We start from the raw sequence: 24,859 nt of genomic DNA, 5'->3' as shown, positions 1-24,859 counted from the left end.
CTTGACAGATCACAGTACAGTACCTGCATAGCTAATATCTTCTACAGACATTATAATGGCCTACTTTAGGGTACTCACCTCTACAGTGGACTCCTTCGTCAAAACCATCCTCACAGTCTTTCGCCCCATTACAGAGCTTGTTGAAGTGAATGCACTTTCTTGTCCCGATACACTGTATGTGATTTAGGGGACATCTGACTATCACCTCCACCGTACCTAAAGAACAGGAGAGAATGATGGTTTACATGCGCGTATGGTGTAATTTTGTAAAAGCATATCATCTGCACAATTTCACTGCACTGTCAGTAATTTTTTTAATAACTACTGAGACAGTTCAATGCAAATCTACGGAGTTCAGACAAATGTCACTTGTTTCAGTTTGCTAAGCTTTGAGGGATGCAAATGAAAATGGGGAACAATCCAGTTGATTGAATTTAGCTTAAAATGCACTGCCAGTGATTTAATTTTGTGGCAAAAACTTTCCTTCAGCACCATTTCCTGTCTGTTGTTCTTTAAGAGAAATGGCTAATAGAATGGGCACAGGATTCTCATTTACAATTCATCCTTCCTCTTACCTATCCTAATGAATGTTAATTTAATTAGCAGGATAAAGCTCATACTGTAAAAGTAAAGTTCTGCAATGCAATGAGGTTGCAGAACCAGTTTAATAAAACAGGCAGTTGTTTCAAAGGAGAAATGTCTACAACAACAACAAAAAACGAACTAAATAAAGTTTGGTGTCAGTATGTTTTTTGTTTTTTTTAAATAAATTATATTTTAAATATATATTTATAGAAATTCTTACTAATTCTTACTTTTATTCTACTTCACACATTCAAGTTGATTAAACTTGACAGTAAAGATATTTGTAATGTTACAAAAGATTTCACATAAATGTTTCTAAAAAAAATGAAAAATAGTTATCGGATTCAAAAAAACATTAAGCAACACAGCCGTTAACAAACCTCATGATAATAATAAGAAATGTTTAGCTTTGCCATTAGAGAAATAAATAACATTTTCAAACGTATTAAAGCATTTTATTATTAAGCATTTATTAAAGCGTTATTTTAAATTCTAATATTATTTAAAGTTTATTTCTGTTGTTTTTACTGTGTTTTTGATCAAATAAATGCACACACACACAGAGACACACAATCCAATGCAATAAAGTTGCAGAACCATTTTAAAGGAATTTTCTTGAAGTTATTCAAATTATGAAATGATGAACAACATATAACCAAAAAGTTAATGAATTTAAAACTCAAATTAAATACATTTTACACAATGATTAAATATGTAGCCATAAGCTTACAAAAACACTGCAGAAACAAACATTTTTCAGGAATTTACAAAGATAGACAATGAAGTTCACTAAAACATGTTTTACAGTAAATAATAGCATTGCTGTAAATAGCCTTTTTCTCCATTAAAAAAAAAATATATCAACAGTCTGTAAATGCAGCCACAAATGCAAATGTGTTTACTTGAAAGCATTCCTCTGTACAGTTAACAGACGCTTACATATAGGCTATACGCTGCTAAGCTATTCTGAATCACAGTGAGTGAGTGAGTAAGTGAGATATATAGATAGATAGATACAGTATAGTGAGAGAGAGAGAGAGAGAGAGAGAGAGAGAGAGAGAGAGAGAGAGAGAGAGAGAGAGAGAGAGAGAGAGAGAGATGGAGCCAAAGCCTCAGAAATATCTATTGACACGGTTGCACCAAGCAGCTGTTTAAAGATTCATGAGTCACATAGGTGACCCTCATCTGCTTGAGCAGCCACAAGAACACATAAAACACGTCTAAGTGAAACATCGACTTCCATCTCGCACACTGTGAATATGTCACATTGCACCTTAACTACATTGGTATCAATTACCATAACTGCAACATAGCCACTTAGTGTGAGATTTATAGCTTGTGTGACAGGACCCCTTACAAATCTCCGGAGTCCCAGTTTCCTCCGAGCTCTGATCCTGCACCACTGAAAACATCCTCCGGAAGAGTCTGGGTTATTCATCGGCTTTCATTTCGAATTCATAAGATAAAATGACGCCATAATTAAGGGGGTCGTTTAGTGGGGGATTGTCATCCTTTAACATATAATAAGTGTATGATTTACTCGCCAATCAATGTGTAACATTGTGTAACAGTGTAACAATCAATCTCTTCACAAAAGCATCTCATTGTTCACACAGACATTTTATTTATTTTCTCTGTCATGGAAATGTGCAGAAACATTTTTTTTAGACCACCTCCTTCTGAGCCCCAAGGATATTCTAAATTAAGGAAAGTCAAATGTAAGTGACCTCAACTTTGCATACTCATATTTCAAATGTGAGTACAAAAGGCAGGCTAATAAACCTCACAACCTTGTGGCTTTTCTTCAGAGTTGGAGGAGAAGATACAAATGATGTCTGCCTTTTCAATTAAAACATCATTTGTTTCAATCCACGGCCTCTCTACATGCATACATGACTCAGCAGATATAAGTGTCAGAGGGATTTCTGGGCACAAATATGTTGATTAATATCCATGCTAATTTTCAATTAAAATTGTACAGATATACTGGCAAACATCTCTCTAATTATGCATTCATGATGTGCTTTTCCATTATTCATGAGTAAATACAGCAGCAAAACAACTGAGGAGGCACATGTCACATGCATTGCTCTGTTAACGCAGTGGAGTGAGGGGCTGTGACAAACTGTGATTATCCTAATAAAACTGCATTGTCAAATACAGAATCATTCCACTCACAAACTGATTGGGGACTAATCTAATCAGATGAGAGGGAGAGATGAATATTCAGGAGTTTCAGATGCACCATGCCGGATAACACAGATGGCGTCTGTGCAGTTGAAGGATGATAGGAAATTATTTCTCTTCACCCTGTACCGAATTAGAAGCCAGATAGCACAAGTGGCGAAACATCCTCCATCATGAGAAAACTCACGAAAGTGGAGGCGGAAAACACATGCTCATGATACTTGCATGTAGGAGAGCTGTCAAAAAAAAAAAAAAAGCTTTGGAGATGAGTAACAGTTTATATTGAATATGTTGTTTACATTTATGCATTTGGCAGATGATTTTATCCAAAAATTATCTTATCAGTTTATGCATTCCCTCAGAATCAAACCATGACCTTGGAATTGCATATAGTCTCAGCCTCAGACATCATGCCCACAGACCATTGTCTGAACATCTGATACATAAGGCCTGGGATGCAAGATAGCCTTAATGTCACCTGGAGAAAACTTCAGGCACCCATGAGATATAGAGAGTGCCTGAAGGTCTCCTACTCTCCTCAGAGAAGTAATGGCTAATAAAAAAGCTACCTTGAGGGAAAGGTTCTTGGCCTCAGCCAACTCCAGAGGTTCGAAGGGGGCCTTGACCCGCCCTTCAAGAACCACTGCCAGGTCCCATGTGGGAACTCTGGTACAAGCCCCAGGTCTCATCCTCCAAGCCCCACGGAGGAAACGTACGACCATCTGATGTCTGCCCAGAGGCCCATAACCCAGAGGATCGTGGAAAGCCGCAATGGCAGCCACGTACACCTTGAGTGTGGACGGGGTAAGACCAGCCGAGAGGCAATCTTGGAGGATCTCCAGCACTGAAGCCAACCGGGCAGTTAACTGGGTCTACCTCACGCTCTCTACACCAAGTGGAAACACATTCCACTTTAGGCTGTACAATCTCCTTGTGGAAGCAGCTCTGGACCTGAGTATGGCCTCAACCACTCCAGCCGACAGGCCAGCCTTTAGGTACTGAGTCCCCTCAGGGGCCAGGCCCAAAGTTTCCACAGGTCTGGACGAGGGTGAATATTGAGCCCCCGGCCTGTGGAAGCAGGTCCCTCCTCAGATGGATCTGCCAAGGCTGGCCTGCCAGGAGTGCTATGATGTCTGAAAACCATACCCGGGCTGGCCAGTATGGGGCAACTAGAAGTAACCTGATCCCGTCTCAACGGACCCTCTCCAGAACTGGAGCAATCGGGGGAAAAGCGAACAGGCGTAGCCTCGGCCACATCTGTACCATGGCATGAGAGAAAACCACAGTGGACAGTGGGACGTCCCTCGAGACACGAACAAATCCACTTGCACTGGGCCGAACCTCTCGCATATCGCCTTCACCACCTTGGTGTGAAGTTTCCATTCCCCGGGCCTCAGCCCCTGCCTCGACAGGATGTCTGCTCTCTGATTCTGGTCCTCTGAGAGATAACAGTTTCCCCTGGGACCACAGGAGGATCTGATGTGCCAATCAGGATCAGGATCAGAGCACGATCTCAGAACCCCCTGATGAATCAAGTAGGAGAACACAGACACATTGTCTGCGTGGTGACCCCTATCCATGACCGCGGCCCAGCCCATGAGGGAGGCGTCTGTCGAAGCGGCTTTCCGGCGACATGACGCTCCCAGCACGGGGCCTTGGGACAGAAACCAAGCTTTTTTCCACATAAGTAGGGAACAAATGCATTTGCGCGTAACCCAGATCATGCGGAACGGGTTCCCCCTCGGGGAAAACCCCTTGGTTTTCAACCACTACTGCAGGGTCCTCATGTGCAGCAGGCCGAATGGAATGACGTTGGACGCTGCTGCCATGAGCCCTAACACTCTCTAAAAATGTTTTACAGTGATGGCTTGGCCTAGCTTTATCCTGGTCACCGTGGCTAGGATGGACTCGATCCATGCAGGAGACAATTGTGCCTGCATCGTGACAGAGTCCCACACCACTCCCAGGAACGTGGTTCTCTGGGCTGGTGCCTACACGCTTTTTTTCGTGTTGAGTCGCAACCCCAGCCTCTGGATGTGGGAAAGGACAACATCTCGATGCTGAACTACCAGCTCTTGTGACTGGGCCATAATAAGCCAGTCATCGAAATAATTTAGCACCCTGATACCCTGAAGCCTCAGCTTCAGCTCTAGCTCCAGCTCCTAGAGCTGCATCCATGCATTTGGTAAACGTGCGAGGGGAGAGAGCTAAGCCGAACGGAAGAACCCAATATTGGAATGCTTGCGCAGCACCCAAGGAGAAATATTTGTCAGGTCTTGCCATGCTTTGAAATATTCTACTAAGGAAGCCAGCCTCTCGAGACTGATTTCAGGTCTTATTCGAGATTCGTTCTCGATCCCCTGAATCCCCTGAAATCTTCGGCAGGGTTTGGTTGAAACGATTCTTGATGTGCGGACGCGAGCGCTGCCTGGCCGCAAACCTGTGGGGCAGACAGAGCAGCATGCGTTCACTGAAAACCGATGTGTCCCGAAGCACACTTGACGCTGGATACAAACATCGATTTCCTGAGGGCTCCGCGGAGGAGCGATTCTCGCTCATCCCTCCACAGGGGGGGTACAGCCCTGCTATTTTCGTGACGATTTTCGATTGCTGGGAATCGTAAGACATTTTCCGGTTCCGATTCCCATTCAATGCAAATTATTAAAACAACTAATAAAAAATAAAACATAGTAGTAAGGGGAAAATGCACAATTCTTTTTGTGTTTATTTCTTATACTTGTCAAATGAGTTTAACAGACTGTTAATGTCAACAAATTCAACATATTATTTAGCAATTTTTGCAAAAATAATTAATTTTTCTTAAGGAAAATAAATATTTCTGCATTCTCTAGGATAATTTGGGACCTCTCCTATAGCTTATTGTATATCCAGCAGTGGAGAATACCCTCTCAGAAGGGGTAGAATATGCTTGAACACATGTAAGATCCAGACAGGTGAAACATAATATTTCGATTTGAATGACTGATTCATAAAGACTTCACTTCATTACTGGATGAATCAGCGCTCTAGCAGTTAAATAAACAGAACTGCATGCGTCTTGCGGAAGAACATTGTAGCCGGAGCTACTTCTCTATGTTTATTTCTATGACGCGGGTGAGTCACTCAGGCCCTGTGCTACTCCGCAGCAGTGCCGGTGTAAAGTAGTCTGAGTATAAACGCTTATTACAGGCTTACACGTAGTAGTGATTCAGGATAAGACAAAAACACGGTTTGAAAAAAGGCATTCATAATGTACTCGCTCATTATATACATTTAGTAAATTCTGAAGCAAATTTTCGTTATTTGAAGCGACTTTCAAAAGGTGATTTACTATGTTTTGGTTGCTACCGTAGACATCAGTGTTTATTATCGAACTATAAACTTTTATTTCAGTACTTCTGTGATCATTTGAATATTTGTAACACCGAAATACTGATACTGGGTTGTTGAAAAGATTGTGAAAGTAAAGCTGTTTCATATTGACAACTGCTCTCTCAGCGACAGCGCAAACAGATTTGAATGTTCCAGTGTGAAGTTTTTGTCATTTAGGACTAAGATTGCGTGGGTGTTTGAATCGAGATCGTCTCTCTCTCTCTCTCTCTCTCTCTCTCTCTGGCTATAAAACGTAGGCTATATGAGTAGCGCGAGTGCTTTCATTACTATTTTAATATTCATGAGGTGAGTGTGAGACGTCGCTATTAAAGGATAAGCTCCCAGCACTTCGCCCCACACATTGGTGTTTTGGAACCAAAACTTAGGAATTTCGCACGGTTCCGGTATTTTTCAAAAAACACTACATTTTCGGTTCCCAACCCTAGTTACAATATATTTGGCTTTCATCCCTCGAGAAGAAAGTCAACAGGTGCGAGGCTGAAACATCTGACAGCGCACAGATGTATGCGTCGAGATATTTCTCAATGAACACTGCCAGCACCCTCAGGAGCTGACTGTGAATGCCTCGCATCCAAAAAGTATTATTTCACAGATTGCGTGTGTCCCCTTTATTGCAGAACCGTAATCTACGCGCTGCCTTGGCAAACGCAAGATTCGAGTCGTTCACAATATATTTGGCTTTCATCTCTCGAGAAGAAAGTCAACGGGCACGAGGCTGAAACACCCGAAAACGCACGGCTGTGCGCGTCGAGATATTTCTCACCCTCAGGAGCTGACTGTGCATGCCTCGCACCCACACAGAATCTTTATTGCAGAGTAGACCCGTAATCTACGCGTTGCCTCGGCAAACGCGAGATCCAAGCCACTAGATTCTGTATTGCAATGCAGACCTTTAATCTACGCGCTGCCTCGGCAAACGCGAGATCCCAGCCACATAATCTTTATTGCAGAGTAGACCCGTAATCTACACGCTGCCTTGGCAAACGTGAGATCCAAGCCACTATAGATTCTGTATTGCAATGCAGACCTTTAATCTACGCGCTGCCTCGGCAAATGCGAGATCCCAGCCACAGAATCTTTAATGCAGAGTAGATCCGTAATCTACGCGCTGCCTTGAGTAATCCGAGCCACTAGATTCTATATTGCAATGCAGATCTTATACCATATAGGACAGTTTGACACAGAGCACTTGCTGAAGAGCAAAAAGCTAACTCTGTTGTGTGCCGGCGTCCCTTTGTAGCTTCCGTGTATGCCATCACGTTACATCATGACGCCGCACCAATCAGGATTGGATTCCCTCGAAAGGGAACTCTACTAATCTGATAACACGCAAATTAAAGAACACAGAAGCAGCTGGATCATTTCCATAATGACCAACACAATCAAGAGCAGCGCAAATTAGCGTACGGTTTAAAGTCCCTCTGTGGTGAAAATCAAGCTTTTAACGTTGTTTATATGTCTATGTGGCGTTTTCAATATGCTTTAAGACAAACCATGTACAAAAAGTCAACACCATTGCTGAGTATTTACATTCTAATTTGCATATTCATAGAACCGCGTATACTAAATGAGGAAAGGGTGTAGAGTTACATTCAAGCTATTTTAAGACAAAGAACATTTTTTCAAGGAAAAAACTTTTAAATATGACCAGCGCAAACCGTAGTAATTACCTTTCATGATTCATTTAAATACTCTCCTCCCATGAATTATGCATCTGAAAGGCAAACTCCTACAAATGCATATGTAATAAGATCAGCCGCAAAAATAACCCTGTCCACGCCTTTTCAGCGCAAATTTTTCACTGTGTGTCTTTAGTAAATCCTGACAGTAGTTTTTCAACGCCAAAATAGGGTTTGCACTGGCGCAAGCTGTTAGTGAATATTCCCCCTAGACTCTTTCAAATATGTCCAAGAGTTTTACACGCCGGTCTGCTATTGTAGGGGCATCGACTTTACATTTTCACACCCCTAAACATGACACTGAACAAAACAAACTGTGATTGGTTGCTTTGTATGTCAGTCAGGCCCACTCTTGGGCGGTCCTTGGCCAATGAAAGCTGCTATGGAGTCTCACAGAAGATCTGGCTACACAAGACTGCTAGACCCATGACTAAATCAAACAGATCAAATTATCACTTTATTTTTTTTTTTTTTTAATGGCATCACATTTGGTGCAGGTTTCACTTGAAAAAAGATAACAAACAAACAATTGCATTTCAGTGCTTACTGAATAATGCATCATAAGGCTGAAGAAGGCAGGATCAGGTGCTAAATTGTTATTCAACCTCTGGTGGTAAAAGAGGAGCTAGTCTAAAGTTGGTGTAATTGCATTGATACCTTTTTCTATAAAAAAAAAGCAGTTTAAGTCCTCTTACAAATGCACACATTATTTCACTCGAATTCATTACTGTCCAAGGTATTCTGCCATGCCAGCTGCTGGTGTTAAAAGGCCTTCAGGATGAAATGTAAATACGAGCCTCAGTTTGGTGCCCAAAGAAACCAAGAGTCTCAGGAAATCAAATGATTTGGACTGAACAATAAGCATACAGATGGAGTCTGCACTCTTGCTCCATACAAAGTAGGGCCTTGACAACTGAACATTTTGGATCATTTGGCCTTTTCATTAACTTGCTGGAATGGGTGCAATGTCACATTAAAGATTGTCCACTGCCAAAATAAACCTTTCCTGCAGTCCCTTTCCCTGTTCCTCACATTTTGCTTATAATTAAAAAAACATGGTGATATTTACCCACTTTTCTTAATGTCAAATAGGAAAGATCAGCTGGGAGTTGCTAATCCATCTACTCAATGTGTAACTAAAGGCTTTCGTATGAAATCATCCATTCTGTCTCTTTAATCAAGGAATCTAAAATAATGAATTCTTTCAAGGAAAATGATTAAAAATTTGCCATGGAAAGCACAAGGGTTGATGCAATGCCAACATTTCAGTAGTCAATACCAATACCTGCGAAATTTCAATCTCAAAATCAATGTTGTTAACACAACAAAATGTATATGATTACATGAATAAATATTTAAATAAATAAATAAAAGCATAACATTTAATTTAACATTTTTCATTTCTTTATTCTTCAACAAAAGATTTAAAGGGTCATGAAACCCTAATAGTTATGTTTATAGAACATCATAGAAGACAATTAAACCATGTGTATATTGTGTTGTGTGTAATGGTAATTTCCAGCGTGCATTTGTGTGAAGTTTTGATGCTTTTAATGAGAGAAACAAAACTGTCTGAATTGAAGGTGTTGCTGTGTTGTCAGTCTCCCCTCTTCCCCCTCTGCTCCACAGCTCACCATGTCCCCTTTTGTAGCATTTTTTTAAAACCTGTGGTGAGAACTGACTGCTGCAGAAACGGGGTTTCATGACCCTTTAATGTAAGAGAAGTCTGTTGTTTTTTTGTTTTTTTTAAATGTTGTACTTTAACAACATAATTGACAGAGACGAGCATTTACACTGCAAAACATACTGTGCATATCTGAGACTAATCTAATTTTTTATCATAAAAGAAACATAAAACATGTACATCTCTTAAAGGCACAGTATGGGATTTTTTCTCCTCTAGGGGTCGCTAACCTATTTACAATAACAAAGGCGTAGATTGATGACGCAACATTTGCTAAGAATTATGGAACTTGTCGTCAACGCCAAGCCGACCAATCTAATAATGTTTATGGATGACTGAATACATCGATGTTTTTATCATGACTGTGATATGAAGCAGTTCGGGATTGCTAAGAGACAGCTATCAGCTCCACAATACAAGCGACGCGAGTCCCGCGGATATAAAAGGAATATGGGCATTTCATTCTACCGAACTACACGCAGAATTACAACTCACAGGTCAGTTTATTAGACAAATTAAACTTGTGAGGTAACGCAGCGCTGTTTCACTTGGTCTAACATTACACTAGCACACTAAACTGCATTTGAATGTGTTGAAAAGTATACAGTCTGTCTGTATGAGACTAGCAGTAAACTAGATCAACATTAGAATAACATACAGATCATATTCTAACATTTTATCATTGTTGAACTATATAAAATTGATTCGTTTTATGTAAATGTGCTCACCTGTTTAATAAAGTACATGTAGAAGCGGTCGAAGTCTCGGACGTGGAGCTCTCGTTTATATACTGTCTATGGGAGCTCTCGGCATCTCGAAAACACCGCGCTGATATTGATTCTCGTTTTAGTTCTCCTTTTTTATCCAAAGTCTGCTTGCCATGGTCCATAATGTTTGAACGAAACAACAACAGCGTGCAGATAGACATTGCGAACTCCAGTTGTCTGCGTCTGTCGCTTTGGTTAATCAGAGGGCTCTGCTCATAGCTCTGGTTACCATGGCAGTACGAGCGGAAACCATAGGCGGAAACCAGGGACAACGCGGATATGACGCCATTGACTGCGACATAACGGAAATAAAGACACGGTCCGTGTCTTCGAATTAAAATATTAATTTCTCTGGATTTAGAAGTTAATTGGAACTGTCGGGATAATGTAAATACACAACTTTAAAAAATATATAACATAGATATAGTGATTTTTTATATTTTTAAAGCAAAAAAAATACATATTGTGCCTTTAATAACAGGCAGCTGTATATGATGGTCCTTTTCTAAGGTCGCAAACATACAAAATCAAGTAATTCTCACATGATTATGTGTACGGCTCTAACAATATTTGTATAACATCACTGACATTGTATAATAAACTCCCACATTAAACACTCCTAAAAAAATTTATTGTTTACCATAAGAAGGTTTCCCTTTATCCTTTCTGCTATCTCCATTTTCTCTCCTACACAGTGATGTATTTTCCCTCCCTTGCTTTAGGTCATTGACATTTGAAATGTTCAGTGCACTGGCATTTGAGAAAGAAAAGCCAGGTTAAAACTGACCTTGGACAGAAAAGCAAACTGTCCGCAGTACATGAGGTCCCTGGGCATGTCTTTTGAGCACCACTTTCACCAATATCTCTAAGAACCAAAGAAAAGCCTCAGGTCCAATAAAAACACAAGCTAAAAGACAGCTCTACAACAGAAGACAAAACAGCTCCATCCATGGTATACGTGCTGTCTCGTTTTCAGAAGGGATGATCATATGGGCCTCCATATGGGGTTTTCAGAATTTGAGGTCTCAATATGTTTATTTAATACATCATACAGCACAAGAGCACATGCCCCTAGATGTTCATATATATGCAAATAAGACTAATATTTGTGCTGCAACACTTTAAAGTGATTTGAAAGAACATATCTCCTCATAAAAGCTTGGAAGAAAATGAGAAAATCACAACACAATCTTGCTGGTCATCTTCTTAGCAGCTTCTTTTTTCTTGGTTATACATTAAACCATTAAAAAGCTTTAAAAGAACGGCCAACTAAAATGTTATTTTTTAAAAGTTCCATGAGCAATGTATACATAATGTTTTTGTGCTACCGTTTATATAACATTATTAAAGACCAGATAACTCTGAACAAACATTCCATTAACGTTACTGGCAGATTGATTGTTCATAAGTTTGAGAAAACCTTGCCAGAGTGGTCCCTGGGATTCAGACTGAAATTATACACTCTACAATTTGGAATCACACTTACAGTGATAGTTCAGTCAAATATGTAAATTCTATTATCATTTTCTCACCCTCATATCATTCATAACCTATATGACATTCTTCTGCACATTTTTTTAAATTTATTTTTTATTAGAATCTCAAAGGCATTTTGCAAAATAATACAACATGGAATGTGCTTAGTGTTGTGACCGCTGGCTTTCATTTAAACAGAACCAAAGCTGAAAACCTAAAACCACAACAATATTATTATTTTTTTCCCTGACTTGTAAACATTAGTTATTTCCTTCAGGATACACAAATCTAGTTTAAATTCACTCGTACAAACAAGGATTGAAATACTCTAAAAATGTGACACCTTTGACTGAGCAGCCACAACCCTTGTGGTTATGTACAAACATGTCACTTGAATTCCTTCTTTCTTGCTGGTTATTAGCTCTTTTAGCTATCAGCCTCTTGTTGATGCTCTTGGCAACAGTACAGCAATATGTCAAGCTGCTGTATGTGTAGTGGCATTGTGTATTTTTCACTATCCTAAGAGAAAAGCATTGTAATTTCCCTACTTTTACTCTAAGAAACTGCATACGCCATTTACATTGGGTGCAGAGTTTGTGTTCTTAAAATTGGTTCCGAGAGGCAGTGGCATTCATTCCCATGTCCACCTGGGTTTATCTTCAAATGTCAAAGAGATTAGCTTCAGGCCACACTGTCCGCATTTGTTATTTCTACATTAGGACACTTTTCACATGCCTCCCCTTCCACGTCCATATGTGGGGCTCTAATGAAAACACTTCGATTTATTGGATTTTAAAGACTAGGCGGTAATTTCTGATGAGGATGCGTTTGATTTTTAATGGCACAGCTGACAGTCTTATTAAGGTCTATGGATGATGATGATGATTTTGTGGCTTTGCCCAATTGACCGTTGGCAAAGACCCACCCCCTTTAGTTACTGTTACTATGTCCGACAAGCCATGCCACTCTCACGCCACACCATGGTTCTCACGCAGAGAAAAATACATCGCGGAGCAAAGAGGACACTGACAACACACTGACAGAAAGGACAGAGCAGGTTACTTTTAATATGAAACAAAGTCTCAACTTTCAAATTTGGCCATTTTTTAAAAGAAACGTAAACAATAAATGTCGTTTTGTGGCTCTTTAATGTGTCATGACAGATCGCTGTAGAGCCTCAATTAAAGCTGCTCGTGAACCAATCATCTCTTCCTTTTAGTTAATTTATAGCATCAAATAAACATGAATGAACATCACAAGGAATGTTGTTTCAACCGCAGAAAGACGTCAGTACACACCATTTTTCAAGTTTAAATCCACCGACGTTAATCTACTAACTCTCCTGACTGCTTTGTCGGACAAAAATGCCGGATTTGGTGGATGGCGGATTATGATTGGTCAGATCGCCTGTCAATCAAATTCCCTGCGAAGGGTGAATTAAACACTCACTTTTCAGAAATTTGCCCAGGTATGTTTTTCTCTTTACTCACAAGCCATTCTAGATGACTCAATAAACAAATAATGTGCTATTGTTTGAATGATGTTCACTTATCTTAATTCCTTAATACATCAATTACAATATCAATAAATCAGTCAGTCAATCAATCAATCAATCAATCAATAAGTCAATCAATCAACCAATCAATCAATCAATCAATCAATCAATCAATCAATCAATCAATCAGCTAATCAATCAATCAATCAATAACATACATCACTGTTGAAATGTTTATATGTATAATACAATACTTATAAGTACATACTTGTAAACTAATATATATATACATACATATATATATATATATATATATATATATATATATATATATATATATATATATATGATATAGTACAAGTATGTACAAGTGTTCAAACTGTTTACAAAATGGCCTTTCATAGCATAGTAAACATCACAAACATGCAACCTTCAACTGACCAGCACCTGTACCTTAACTACTACACCACAGCATCCCTATCCCCTAAAAAAAAAAAGAACAGAAACTTCAATAAGAAAGTCCACGGGGCAGTAACATGCACAGAGCCCATTGTTTCTCACCATGTATTGGCATGTATCCTCTGTAAATCATTGGCTGGATTTAATTAAACTAATTCATCATCACGGAGTAATGTAATCAACATCCTATGAAATGGAGCCATCACTTCCTCCGCCGGGCTATGCCTTCCAATGCACCGCATGTTAATACATCACATTCAAAACCACTCACTCCTCAATAAAGTGTCCATACATCACACCAAAGCCCCTGCAGGAGAATCGGCACATTCACACTTCCATGCATTTTTAAACACTGCTATTCAGTCCCTTTCAAAAACCTGATGCATGCAGAAGGCTTTGTGTTTGGATCCATAGTAAAGGCGAAAGAATTTATATACCCCAATCTTTTGATGTCTGTTGTTATGTAGATCACAGTATGGGCTCTATTCCAGGGGAAACACCTTAGTATTAATGTCATTCACATAAATAATGCATAGCTTCTTTTGAGAAACCGAGCCAAAAAAGAAAAAAAAAATTCTCTGCAAACAATTATTTGCAAAGGACATATTTTACTGCATTGTTTTCGGGTCTGCCAGTCCATTACTCTGGGAATAAATGTACTGTACTCATGAACACAGAATAACCCTTGGCTTGGTCCCAACTCAATAAAATCACAGGAGAACGCAGTTTCGAGCTCCACACGGGGTACAGAGATGCACAGATATACTAGAGAGGATCCACATACAGGAAATGATTCTATGATATTAATAATTGTAAAGATACAATTCGCATCCTGTCCTTTAAAGAAAATAGGCGACTGTTTGTGCTTTCCACCATGCTGTTATGCCGACTTGCCTTCAGGGGATGTTGGTCACCCAAACCGCTGAATGGATGATGAAATGCATGTTCTTTCATGACTTTCATTGAACACAATATGACTGTTGTCCAATTTAATTGTCTACCACTTCCTGCCATCTTAAAGATGTTGTTTGTCCTTTATTCAATGTTAAAATGTTCACACAAAGAAAGTCAATGGGGTCCAATTTTATCTGGACCCCAAAATTCTTCAAAATATCATCATTTGTGTTGATGATAATTAATTATGACAGAGTATTAATAAAGTTATTATTAATAAAGAAAATTATGACAGAATAAAATTTTGGGGGTGAACTATCCAAATGCAAAGACAACTATAATTAAGCCGATTGGTAGGTTGATTTTTCCAACAAAACTCATATGGTCATGTGCAATGTGATCTCATTGTAGGTATATGTACATGCGTATATGTCCAAATGTAGAAAATTGTACAAGTAAACATTACGAATGAATACCAACAAATATTAATGAGATCAGACTGTCTTACTTCACAGAAAGACATACTTCACAGTACTTTACAGACAGCAAAATAGGCTTTCAATAAAACTTGGCTGTCTCTACAGCAGAAAGGCAGGGGACAAAAATTAATCAGCGCTACCTGACTAGTGAAAACGGAGAAAAAAAAAGGCTGTTGTCTTCCCTTTGGCCAAATATATTGGAAAACTTCAACACCCATAATGCACTGGGATACACTAACCAGAGTCAAATACCTCCATGCTTTAGTAGGAAATACTACTTAGCAAACTTTTAGTTATAATGGTGTAGACCTGTATTGTTCCACAGTGTTTTAGGTCCAACGGAGGGGAAAAACTGAAAGAAACTGCCATTCTGTCAGTTCTGCCTGAACCAAAATGCTGTCACATTACGTACAGGTAAGAAAACTGTTGCCATGCTGTTTAATTTTTACCATAATGCTGTTTAAAGTAGACATAGTACAATACAATTGTCAGTTATAAACCTGCCTAACTGTTCTGTTAATAACCCTCTGTCGATCCGACTGTCTGTGGGTGGGGATACTTGCTCCAGATAATACGGAGAACGAGTAAACATTGTTCATTTACATACATGAAATTAACAATGAAAGTCGGTGATACTAGAAACTACAGATTAGAAAGCTATCTGACATGCAGATACAGTAGCTCTGGCAAAAGCAATGTTGAGTAGGAAATGTACTATTCATGATAGATGATCAGTTGAACATGCCTAGAATAATCTTATAATGCACCTTTACTTAGTTTTCTATTTGTCTAACAGAGAATTTATTTGAAAGGGTTTTAAACTGCCACCACATAACATACAGGCACAAATTATTTACATAGTCGAGGTGTTAGTTTCATCATTACTGCGGAAGGTAAAGGTCCCTATGCTATTGTGCCTCACAGTAGACAATTTCTTCACTGAATGAAAACCATCTGTTTGCTCTCCTGCCTCTAAGCTTAGCTTATACCAACAGAGTTCTCTTCGACAACAGCAGGGGGCTAATGTAGGCTTTAGTAGTTTGATGTCATCCAGAGGTATTGTGACAGCGAAGCTGTCAAGGTGTTGAAATATGCTCTTTTCACAAGGCTGCTGGTGACAAGCTAGTGATTTTGTCCCTAACAAAAGCGGAGGAGTGAAAGAGAAGACGGCAGTGAAAGTCAAAGATCTGTCAAGACAAAAAAGAGAATCTCTAACTATGGAAGCAAAATAACTGCCAAGAAAAATTGTGCATTCCAAAATATAGTAAAATAAAATCTTTACAAACTCAATGTAACCAGACCTGATATAGCATTAATATTATAGAGATGAGTGAATAAACAGAAAGAACAGCCACTATCATTATGTATAAGTGTGGGAATCAAAGTAAATTCACAGACAGACAGACAGACAGACAGACAGATAGATAGATAGATAGATAAATAGATAGATAGATAGATGCCTACACCGTATGCCTTCGCATCAAAAGCAAGATACCCGTTCACTTTACTCCACGCGCTTGAGTCTACCGACAAGAGGACAAATGGAAGAGTAAACAGAAGCGTAAAGGAACGTTCGCGTTGACACGTCCTGTTTAAACAGCTCGTTTGAGTCCCTGTACAGACTTCAGAGGGACACCAGCATCAGGAAAAAGTGGATGGTTAATTTTTAAATGGTGTCCTGGAACACATTGGATGATTATATGTTTGTTCAGAGAATTTGACCGCAGTGTATCTTTGACCGAGGCACAGTGTAATGGAGAGTTTGCAACAACAAAAAAAACTTTTGTTGACAGATGAAGCAGTCTGCTGTATTGGATCTGATTTCATATGCTTCATCTGTAAATTCATATGTTTCATCTGTTTTATATGGATAATGTTTTCAAAACACTCACACGCAATAGCCAATCATAACCGTGGATGTTTACTGACCAGCCTTAATGGATCCGCCCCTTAAAAATGTATTTCAGACAGAGGGTCAGAATAAAGGTTGAAAATATTCTTTTCCCCACATACTGTATATATATTTTTTGTGTGTGCAAAAAAACTTTAGTAACCTTATAAGTGATCTTCAAGGATTATATTACAACAATAATTAATAATAATAATAATAATAGTGCTGTCAAAATTAGCGTGTTAACGCATGCAATTAATTTTTTTCAGTTTAATTTTAACGCAGCATCCGTTTTTTTCTGTCATCCTTTGGCTAGCGTTACATTATATGATCACACTCAGCAAATGCTTAAACCATTCAGGCGTGACAAGACAAAAGAGAACTCGCTTTCTGTGAATGTCCTGTCTGTGTGACACACACACAGCGTCCCATTATTGTGCGCAAAATGCACGTTTTGTTGAGTATTCTCATAAGAGCAGTCTTAAATGAGTTTAATAACAACTTAAATTGGCTTAAAGAACTGTGAGAAAATGAAATGCGCGTCAGATCTGAGTCATATGGGACAGCAGCAGATCTTAAAGTGACAGCAGTCTAATAAACCAGTTGCTGTGATGTCTGTCATTAATGTTCATCAAAGAACAACAACAGAGAAATAGCAGAGAAAACTGTAGCTTTAATAAGGATTATTCTATATTTAATTTATAATTTATGCAGTCAAGACTGTAAAGTGTTTGATAACTTTATTCAATTTCTGTATATTTCCTACCTCTTAGACAGATAGGAAGGCCACAGGTAAATATGACATTTATTATAACGAGTTTATGTGAAGATTGTTTTAAGTTCACTTAAATTAAAAGTTTTTTTAAAGGTACAATATGTAATATTTTTGTAATAAAATATCAAAAAAATCACTTGCACATTGTGATATATTTCCTGCAGTTGTGTACTTACAAAATCCCAAAAGTTTCCAAAGATTTTTTTTATTTCAGAGAAATTTCAGTTTTAAATAATGACTCGTCCCTGGTCATTGGCGCCTGTCAATGACGTAATATCCGTGTTATCCCTGGTTTCCGCTTGTACTGCCATAGTAACCATGGTGACAGACATGGACAACTGCGTTACGTCTAGCACCATGCTCACACTGTTGTTGTTTCATTCAAATGTTATGGACCATGGCAAGCAGACTTTGGGACAAAAGGAGAAACGAGGATCAATATCGGCGTGGCGTTTTCGAGATGCCGAGAGCTCCACGTCTAACTTCAACTTGACAGAGCTTCACGAGTCACGACTTTACAGGGACTTTAAGAGACTTTACGCTCTTGCATGTACTTTATTAGACAGGTGAGCAAATGTACATAAAATGAATCAATGTTATATACAGTGAGGAAAATAAGTATTTGAACACCCTGCTATTTTGCAAGTTCTCCCACTTGGAAATCATGGAGGGGTCTGAAATTGTCATCGTAGGTGCATGTCCACTGTGAGAGACATAATCTAAAAAAAAAAATCCAGAAATCACAATATATGATTTTTTTAACTATTTATTTGTATGATACAGCTGCAAATAAGTATTTGAACACCTGTCTATCAGCTAGAATTCTGACCCTCAAAGACCTGTTAGTCTGCCTTTAAAATGTCCACCTCCACTCCATTTATTATCCTAAATTAGATGCACCTGTTTGAGGTCGTTAGCTGCATAAAGACACCTGTCCACCCCATACAATCAGTAAGAATCCAACTACTAACATGGCCAAGACCAAAGAGCTGTCCAAAGACACTAGAGACAAAATTGTACACCTCCACAAGGCTGGAAAGGGCTACGGGGAAATTGCCAAGCAGCTTGGTGAAAAAAGGTCCACTGTTGGAGCAATCATTAGAAAATGGAAGAAGCTAAACATGACTGTCAATCTCCCTCGGACTGGGGCTCCATGCAAGATCTCACCTCGTGGGGTCTCAATGATCCTAAGAAAGGTGAGAAATCAGCCCAGAACTACACGGGAGGAGCTGGTCAATGACCTGAAAAGAGCTGGGACCACCGTTTCCAAGGTTACTGTTGGTAATACACTAAGACGTCATGGTTTGAAATCATGCATGGCACGGAAGGTTCCCCTGCTTAAACCAGCACATGTCAAGGCCCGTCTTAAGTTTGCCAATGACCATTTGGATGATCCAGAGGAGTCATGGGAGAAAGTCATGTGGTCAGATGAGACCAAAATAGAACTTTTTGGTCATAATTCCACTAAACATGTTTGGAGGAAGAAGAATGGTGAGTACCATCCCAAGAACACCATCCCTACTGTGAAGCATGGGGGTGGTAGCATCACTGGGGCCATGTATTGCGAGATTTTGGGGAACAACCTCCTTCCCTCAGTTAGAGCATTGAAGATGGGTCGAGGCTGGGTCTTCCAACATGACAATGACCCGAAGCACACAGCCAGGATAACCAAGGAGTGGCTCTGTAAGAAGCATATCAAGGTTCTGGCGTGGCCTAGCCAGTCTCCAGACCTAAACCCAATAGAGAATCTTTGGAGGGAGCTCAAACTCCGTGTTTCTCAGCGACAGCCCAGAAACCTGACTGATCTAGAGAAGATCTGTGTGGAGGAGTGGGCCAAAATCCCTCCTGCATTGTGTGCAAACCTGGTGAAAAACTACAGGAAACGTTTGACCTCTGTAATTGCAAACAAAGGTTACTGTACCAAATATTAACATTGATTTTCTCAGGTGTTCAAATACTTATTTGCAGCTGTATCATACAAATAAATAGTTAAAAAATCATACATTGTGATTTCTGGATTTTTTTTTTAGATTATGTCTCTCACAGTGGACATGCACCTACGATGACAATTTCAGACCCCTCCATGATTTCTAAGTGGGAGAACTTGCAAAATAGCAGGGTGTTCAAATACTTATTTTCCTCACTGTAGCTCAACATGATGAAATGTTAGAATATGATCAGTATGTTATTATAATGTTGATCTAGCTTACTGCTAGTCTCATACAGCCCACAAACTAACACATAGAATAACATTATAACTTTCAACACACTCAAATGCAGTTTAGTATGTTAGTGTAGACCAAGTGAAACAGCGCTGCGTTACCTCAAAACTTTAATTCATCAAATAAACTGACCTGTGTGAGTAGTAATTCAGCACTTGCGGGTAGTTTGGTAGAATGAAATGTCCTTATACCTTTATATCCGCGGGACTCGCGTGTGACGCTGATATCTGTCTCTTATTAGCAATCACGCCCTGCTTCATTAAAAACATCAATGTGTTCACTCATCCATAAAAATTATTAGATCCATCGGCATGACGACAAGTTCCATAATTCTGCTTATGCGTCATCAACCTACGCCTTTGTTATTGCAAGAGGTTAGCAACCCCTAGCGGCGAAAAAAAATTAAAAATAATAATAATAATAATATTATATATATATATATATATATATATATATATATATATATATATAGTAGCTTTAAAGCATTTTTTAAAGTATTTTTTTAAAGCCTAAAAAAAAATTTGAAATAGGTTTTTTTTTAAAAAAACATTAATGATAGACATTCAACATTACAGTATAATTGAAAGCTATCAATTTCATAGATACATCAGTAGCAGTATTAGTATCAGTGATACTGGCCTTCATTCATAAAAAGAATAAGATACTGTTTCTACATGAATTTGGAGAGTAACTGTGAATTTATTACAAAATAAAAATATTAAAAACTTGTTTTTAATTGCGATTAATTACAGAAAAAAAAGTGATTAATTAGTTATTTTTTTAATCAATTGACAGCACTAAATAATAATAATAATAATAATAATAATAGTAATACAATCCGATGACCCCTTTAATTTTTTTTTTACTGCACTGTAACCAGGGAAGTCAGAATCACTTAGGCTAATTGTGGCATTTTGGTAAAAGACAACTAACTTATAATATTTATATCTTTCAAAAAATATACATACATTTATTTACATTAAAAAAATATTTAATTGATTTGTCCAGAACATTAAAACATATATAATAAAATACTGCATAGTAGAAATGACCCAGCTATGATTTTATGAGCTAAAATACATATGCACTGGGTAAAACCTTCACATCTGACTACCTCTCAATTTAGAAAATAAAATCAAGTCTCAACCTTATTTAAGCTGCACCCAACTCTGCATGCTTCACGCACAGACAGTGAAGAAAGCTTTGCCTTTGTTTGGTCTGTCTGTTTGTTTGCTGCCCCCAAGCAGATGGCATCATCCACAGGAAGTGAATCAGCTTGGCTCTCACAGCACAGAGGCTCACACTAAATTAAAAGGATCATCTCCAAAGCTCCCTGCTTACATGCCAAACCCCCTGGATGTCTGGAGTTAGGATATATATGCTATACACACTCACACGCATATATTTAATATATTTTGATAGCCACAATAAGGTGATGAAAACCCATTTTACTCTTTAATCACATACCACTTGCTGCTTTTGGAGTTCTGTTGCCTATGGGCAATTTGTCATGATTTTAACGGCACAGATTTGGTTTCAAAATTGGTAGGGACATTTTAAAATCAGCCTGTACGGACACATATAAACACAGAAATTGTACCATTTTGTGTCCATATACGTGGGCTGTAACTGTATCTACTGTAACAACTGAGAAAATGAAATGAAAATATCAGCATAATGAAATTCCCTTTAATTTGTAACTGTCCTTCTAATAAGCTGCTTTGATTGAGCTCTTGTCTTGATGTTGTGAGACAATATAAAAATCACAAATAAAAAATATCAGCAGCTTGTGCTCTGTACTTAAACAGCATTCTGCTCATGTCCAGATGACAAATTGTCCCAAACTATTGCACAATACTCTCTCCTAAAACCAAAGTCCAGGGCTGATGAATTGTTATCATTTAGGTAAGAGATCGAATGCTTCTATCTAAAGCAATGCCAGTGTATTTTCTTTTCCAAAATGTACTGTACATGCCCTCATAAAACACAGAGCTCAAAAGATGTTAATCAAGTTAAATGTCATCTGATGATCTCATAAATGTCCCCCGCACAGTCTATTTTGCTAGCATTTCAGTCTGTGCTCAGAGGCGGGCACTGAGGTAAATATTGCATAATGCAGAATGCCTGTCCCTCAGCTCAATAACAAGATGCTATGCTACATTACCTCTCAAACCTCCTTTCTGCAGGTGTCAGTTCTCCTGGGGTATAGGCACATTACTCTCCATTTATTTCAGTATGAGAGGGCCATAAGAAACTGCCCTGAGAGGTGTGCTCATAAAATCCATAACGCATTTCTATGCATCTTAGATGGAAAGCGACAACTAGCTATTTTTGCAAGACCGCCCTTTAATTCTATGCAACCCCCATTCAATTTTGCTATATTGTGAGATATGCTCTTTAGCTTTGGGGTCAATCATTTTCAAGCCTAGGGCCCTCAGTGCAAAGAAAAACAACGGACAGCGTTACATGTCTAAAACTGAATGTTGCATTTTAATCATAGCCTAAAATTACACGCATTGTACAATATTAATTAATGTACATATTTTGTTATGATATTTACAATGCCATTCAAATAATCATTATTGACGTTCATAATTGTATATATATTGTATATTTTAATTTTGCTGAATATATATACATTAATGTGAAAGGGACAGTGAAACATTCAGCTAAATTTTTACTTTAGCTCTAGTTAAACGTTTGTATACTGAATATTTTAAGGTTTTTTATTTTTTTATTTTTTTTTAAGAGGACATATTATGCCCTTTTACAAAGTCTTGATTTTGTTTTGGGGGTCTGTTAGAATAGGTTTTTATGCTTGAATGTCCAAAAAAACACATAATATTTAATATATTTTATATTTTTGCAGCACTTCTCTTCCCAGTCTGTCAGTAACGTTTTTAGCTCTGGTCTTTATGATGCCCCTCTTTCAGAAAAGCACAATGTGTTCTGACTGGTCGACTGGACCAGTGTGTTGTGATTGGTCAACCGCTTTGAGCGTGTTTCGGAAATGTCACGCCCCTTACCATAACCACAAGTTTCCACACACGACTAACACAACCATGCCTCGTCCCCCCCCTAAACAAAATGTATGAAAATGAAAGAAAAAATTATAAAATGATATAATAAATATGAAAATGAATGAAATGAAATAATAAAATAATGCATAAAAAACTGGCATTTCTTGTGTCCCGAGTAAATAAATTTTACGTAGAGCTTTTTGTTAAAGTTTAACCCAGGTACTATGAAGTATAGTTGATCAAAGGAGGATTTAAGGGCCAGTAATGTATACTTAACTTGACAGATGTCTAAAGAAAACAGCTGTCATCTTTTCAAAAACAAGAACATCATCTGCTCGCCTTGTGGATCACAGTCTGCATTGCCTTCCAAGTGTTGTGAGTCAATGCTTTGCCCAGAACAAAAATGAGAACAAAACAAAAATCAATCTCTCTTACTCTCTCTGTTCAATTCAAACTTCAGGGAGGGGTGGAGGTGGGGGGAATAGTAGAGCAATTTGTCACTGAAGCGTGTCTTTGTATTTCCTGATAAAGAGCATTGCACTCAAGACAAAAGGCGAGAGCATATGGAACAGAGTCAGGAGCACTGAAATGACCCATATCTTTTTGTTAAAATCCTAAAAAGCTGTTCTTCAGTGAGCTTTCAATCTTTCCGCAATTCCTTTCAGCGATACAGAGATTATTTCGGCCGTATGGTCATTCTACTCATAACTCATGTCAAAACATTCACTGTACATACTCCACTGACCAATAGAAGTAGCAGCATGATGTGCCTGGAACGCTCCAAGACTGTCATTGCAATACGTTTTTCTTCATTACAGGAAAGTGGGCTGTCTCCCAGCTCCCCTGATAACCCAAGATGTCGAGCTGGTCCCATAGGGAAGCTGGATGGCCAGCCTATCCAGGTTCCCGCTGGCCATGTGGCACTGAAAACTCGCAGCTGCCCTTCCCTGGAGGCCCTGGGAATGTGGTGATTACATTTCTCTGTGGTGGCAGAACTTGGGCACGCCAAAACTAGAAATATGCACAGTCCAGAAACTGGAACAGCAAAAACAATAACTATAAAATGAAAACCAAGGACTTAATATCAGGTAACAGATAGGCTCAGAAATTGAAAACAGTCTAGGTTAATCTTATTATAAAACTAAGAGGATTAAGAGTTGAACATAATGAAATGAAGCAACTAGAGACATGTGTGGAGAGGTGAACACTTCTACAGTATGACTATATCATTAGATTCAGTTTCATGAAAACAAGTAGACAGTCATTTAAGTTGTTCTCAAGCAAGTATTACTTGAAGAATATTAGAAGCGACATAGTATAATATAAACAGTCCCACTGTGAGGGATACATTAGTTAGAGCTGTACTTGACAATAAAAATGGTTTTCATAAATTTTGAAGCAATAGGATGCTTGAAAATTTCAATTAATTTGAAGATTATAATTAACCAATGAAGAAGAATGCCAGCTCTGTCTCAGAACGAAGACTTTAAATAAATGTAGTCCTTTCTATGAAGAATCAAAACTAATGAAGTGTCTTAGCATAAAAAGGTGAGGATAAATTAGAGCAATCAAAACAGAAAGTGGGGAAAGCTGTGCCACTTTTTTTTTTTTATGTTAACATCTAGTCAAGGAGAAATATAGATGTGAAATTAATGCATCAAATTAGAGATGCACAGATTGATCGGCTGGTGACCGGAATTGGCTGATTTTCACGTGATCGGCCATGACCGGCAACCGGCCGGTCAGTCTGACATATGCCGATTTTATGCCGGTCAAATGCACTCGGGCGCGCATGATTAACCTTTTGAGCGGTACGGTCTCATATATGGGATTTTTATTTCTGTGCCACATTT

At 38.5% G+C, this 24,859-nt stretch overlaps 1 protein-coding gene across 1 annotated transcript in view; it reads right to left on the bottom strand.

Moving 5' to 3' along the window:
- lrp1bb (low density lipoprotein receptor-related protein 1Bb) overlaps positions 1-24,859 on the bottom strand; it is a 302,189-nt gene that overhangs the window by 181,725 nt on the left and 95,605 nt on the right. The window contains exon 3 of the mRNA XM_084123162.1: positions 79-216. Coding sequence (XP_083979288.1) covers positions 79-216 — 138 coding nt within the window. The remainder of the gene's footprint in view (positions 1-78; positions 217-24,859) is intronic.

The sequence above is a fragment of the Abramis brama genome (assembly GCF_963993115.1).
Source record: "Abramis brama genome assembly, chromosome: 8".
Lineage (NCBI taxonomy): Eukaryota > Metazoa > Chordata > Actinopteri > Cypriniformes > Leuciscidae > Abramis > Abramis brama.
The sequence above is the reverse complement of the archived record's forward strand: the minus strand, read 5'-3'. Positions and strand labels throughout refer to the sequence as shown.